This window comes from Penaeus monodon, chromosome 18 (assembly GCF_015228065.2).
Source record: "Penaeus monodon isolate SGIC_2016 chromosome 18, NSTDA_Pmon_1, whole genome shotgun sequence".
NCBI lineage: Eukaryota > Metazoa > Arthropoda > Malacostraca > Decapoda > Penaeidae > Penaeus > Penaeus monodon.
Genome location: NC_051403.1, coordinates 45418225 through 45420724, shown reverse-complemented (window position 1 = coordinate 45420724; position 2500 = coordinate 45418225). Strand labels below are relative to the sequence as shown.

Genomic DNA, 2500 nt, shown 5'->3' with positions numbered 1-2500 from the left:
TTTTTGACGATAAAGTAGGATTTCATATTAAGTCCTCGTCTACTTTTCAAAAGATAAGATAAAGAAAAAACTGCGTGGGACGAAAAACGAAAAATCTTATAAAACTCTGGAAATTTGTCTCCCTTATCTCAGTGTGTGATTTATTTGACTTTGTGCCATAGATACCCTTCGTAGAGAATCTTTTTAAATATTTAAACATATTTATTAACTTAGAATAATGTATTGCTTTCATTATCATTATCATTATTGTTGTGGTTATTATTATTATTATTATTATTATTATTATTATTATTATTATCATTATTATTATTATTATTATTATTATTATTATTATTATTATCATCATTATCATTATTACTGCTATTGTCATTACTTTACTATTTCCATTTTATTATTATAATATTTGTTATATAATTTTCACTATTACTATCATCGTGATCATCACTATTATCATTACTGTCCTGAATATTAATATTTTCTTAATTATCATCATAAAGATTATCAACATCATTATTATCATGATTTTTTTTAGCATAATTAATACAACTATTAATAATATAATTGTATATACATTATTAACACAATATATCATTTCTATAAACAACATATTTGTCGTAAGAACTAAATAATAAAATATTCTCTCCCCCTCCCCCTCACCCCCACCCCCCAGATCGTGGAGGCGAGTGGGTGGGGGTGGGAGCACTTCGGAATCCGGGCGGTGGGCGCCGTGGGACACCTGTACGCCCGCCAGGTACTTGATTACGAAGATGACACCCACAGAAGAGGGTTTAAATTCATGATACAAGTTACGGACAGGGTGAGTGTGGACAGATGGGTTGGGTATGTTGTGGTCTGTGTGTGTGTGTGTGTGTTTTTGTTTGTCTGTTTATTGTGTGTGTGGTTCTGTCTTTAGTCGAAGACTTTTTTTTATCTATTTATGATACCAGGTACTGAAAGGGTGAGTGTGGGTTGGTTTGTTGTCCTTTGTTTATTTGTTTGTTTGTGTATTTCTGTCTTTATCTTAGCCTTTTGTTTATTTGTTAGTTTTGTTTGTCTGTTTGTTCTTCTCTTTCTCTTTGTCTGTCCTTCTCCCTTCCTCTTTAACCCTCTCTCTCTCTTTTTATCGCTCACCTCCCTCAGTGAGACACACACACACACACACACACACACACACACACACACACACACACACACACACACACACACACACAACACACACACCACACACACACACACACACACACACACACACACACAGCACGCTCTCTTCTCTCTTCTTCTTCTCCTCTCTCTCTTCTCTCGCTCTGTTCTCTTCTTTCTCTCTCTTTCTCTTCTCTCTCGTCTTCTCTTCTTCTTCTCTTCTCTCTCTCTTACACACACACTACACATCCACATCACTTACAACACACCACACACACACCACACACCACACACACACACACACACCACACACACACACACCACACCACACACACACACACCCTCTCTCTCGCTCTCTCCTCCTCTCTCCTCTCTCTCTCCACACTCCTCTCCTCTCTCTCCTCCCCTCCCTCTCTCTCTCTCTCTCTCTCTCTCTCTCCTCTCTCTCTTTCTCTCTCTTACACACACACACACACACACACACACACACACACACACACACACACACACACACACACACACACACACACACACACACACACACACACACACACATCTCCCCCCCCTACACACACACTCCCAAGGAAAGACCGTGAATATTTCAAATTATATTTCTCTTCCATTTATATCACCTATGAGGCGACAGTACTTTCTGCAATACACAAGCGAGGAAACTCTATTGCAAGGGAAAAGACCTCACCGTAAATATGCAATATTCCTGGAAATTGAAAACCCTTTGACGGCATTTAAGTTTTGATGATAGATTTCCTTTATATTTTTTTCTCTCCTTACTTAGAATTTCTGTGATATAGTAGATGAAAAAAAAAATCGTATAATAGAAACATTACGTGTATTTATTTTTCTCCCTATTTTTTCCCACGCGAACGGTATAAACAGAAACGTATTTATATTCTATCATTATCTTCACCGTATATTCCAGGTTTATGTGTATGAAGTAATTACAAAAATGTTTCATGGCTGATATTAGTATTATTGTTATTATCATTATTGTTATTATTATTATTATTATCATTATTATTATTACTATTATTATTATCATCATTATTATTATTATTATTATTATTATTGTCATTTTTAAGATTATTATTATTATCACTTATTATCTTTATAATTAACAGGATAAAAAATAAATAAACAATTAATGAATGTCCATACTAGTTTAGTTTAGAAAATGCAGTTAGGTATAGTTATACAAATTTCATCGTATTTTCAAAGGCTTTTATTGAAATGTGTGAAAAAGGGTATGTGAAAATAACACAGGCAAGGGATGTGAACGACTATACGCGCGTACCTCTCCTTCAGTTGCGAGTATAAAAACGGTATAAAAAGTATACGTATC

The 2500-nt window shown here is 34.9% G+C and overlaps 1 protein-coding gene across 1 annotated transcript in view; it reads left to right on the top strand.

The window, feature by feature from the left end:
* The window catches only part of LOC119584803 (putative neural-cadherin 2), a 113123-nt gene that overhangs the window by 94198 nt on the left and 16425 nt on the right, over positions 1–2500 (top strand). Inside the window, exon 9 of the mRNA XM_037933446.1 lies at positions 671–817. Coding sequence (XP_037789374.1) covers positions 671–817 — 147 coding nt within the window. The remainder of the gene's footprint in view (positions 1–670; positions 818–2500) is intronic.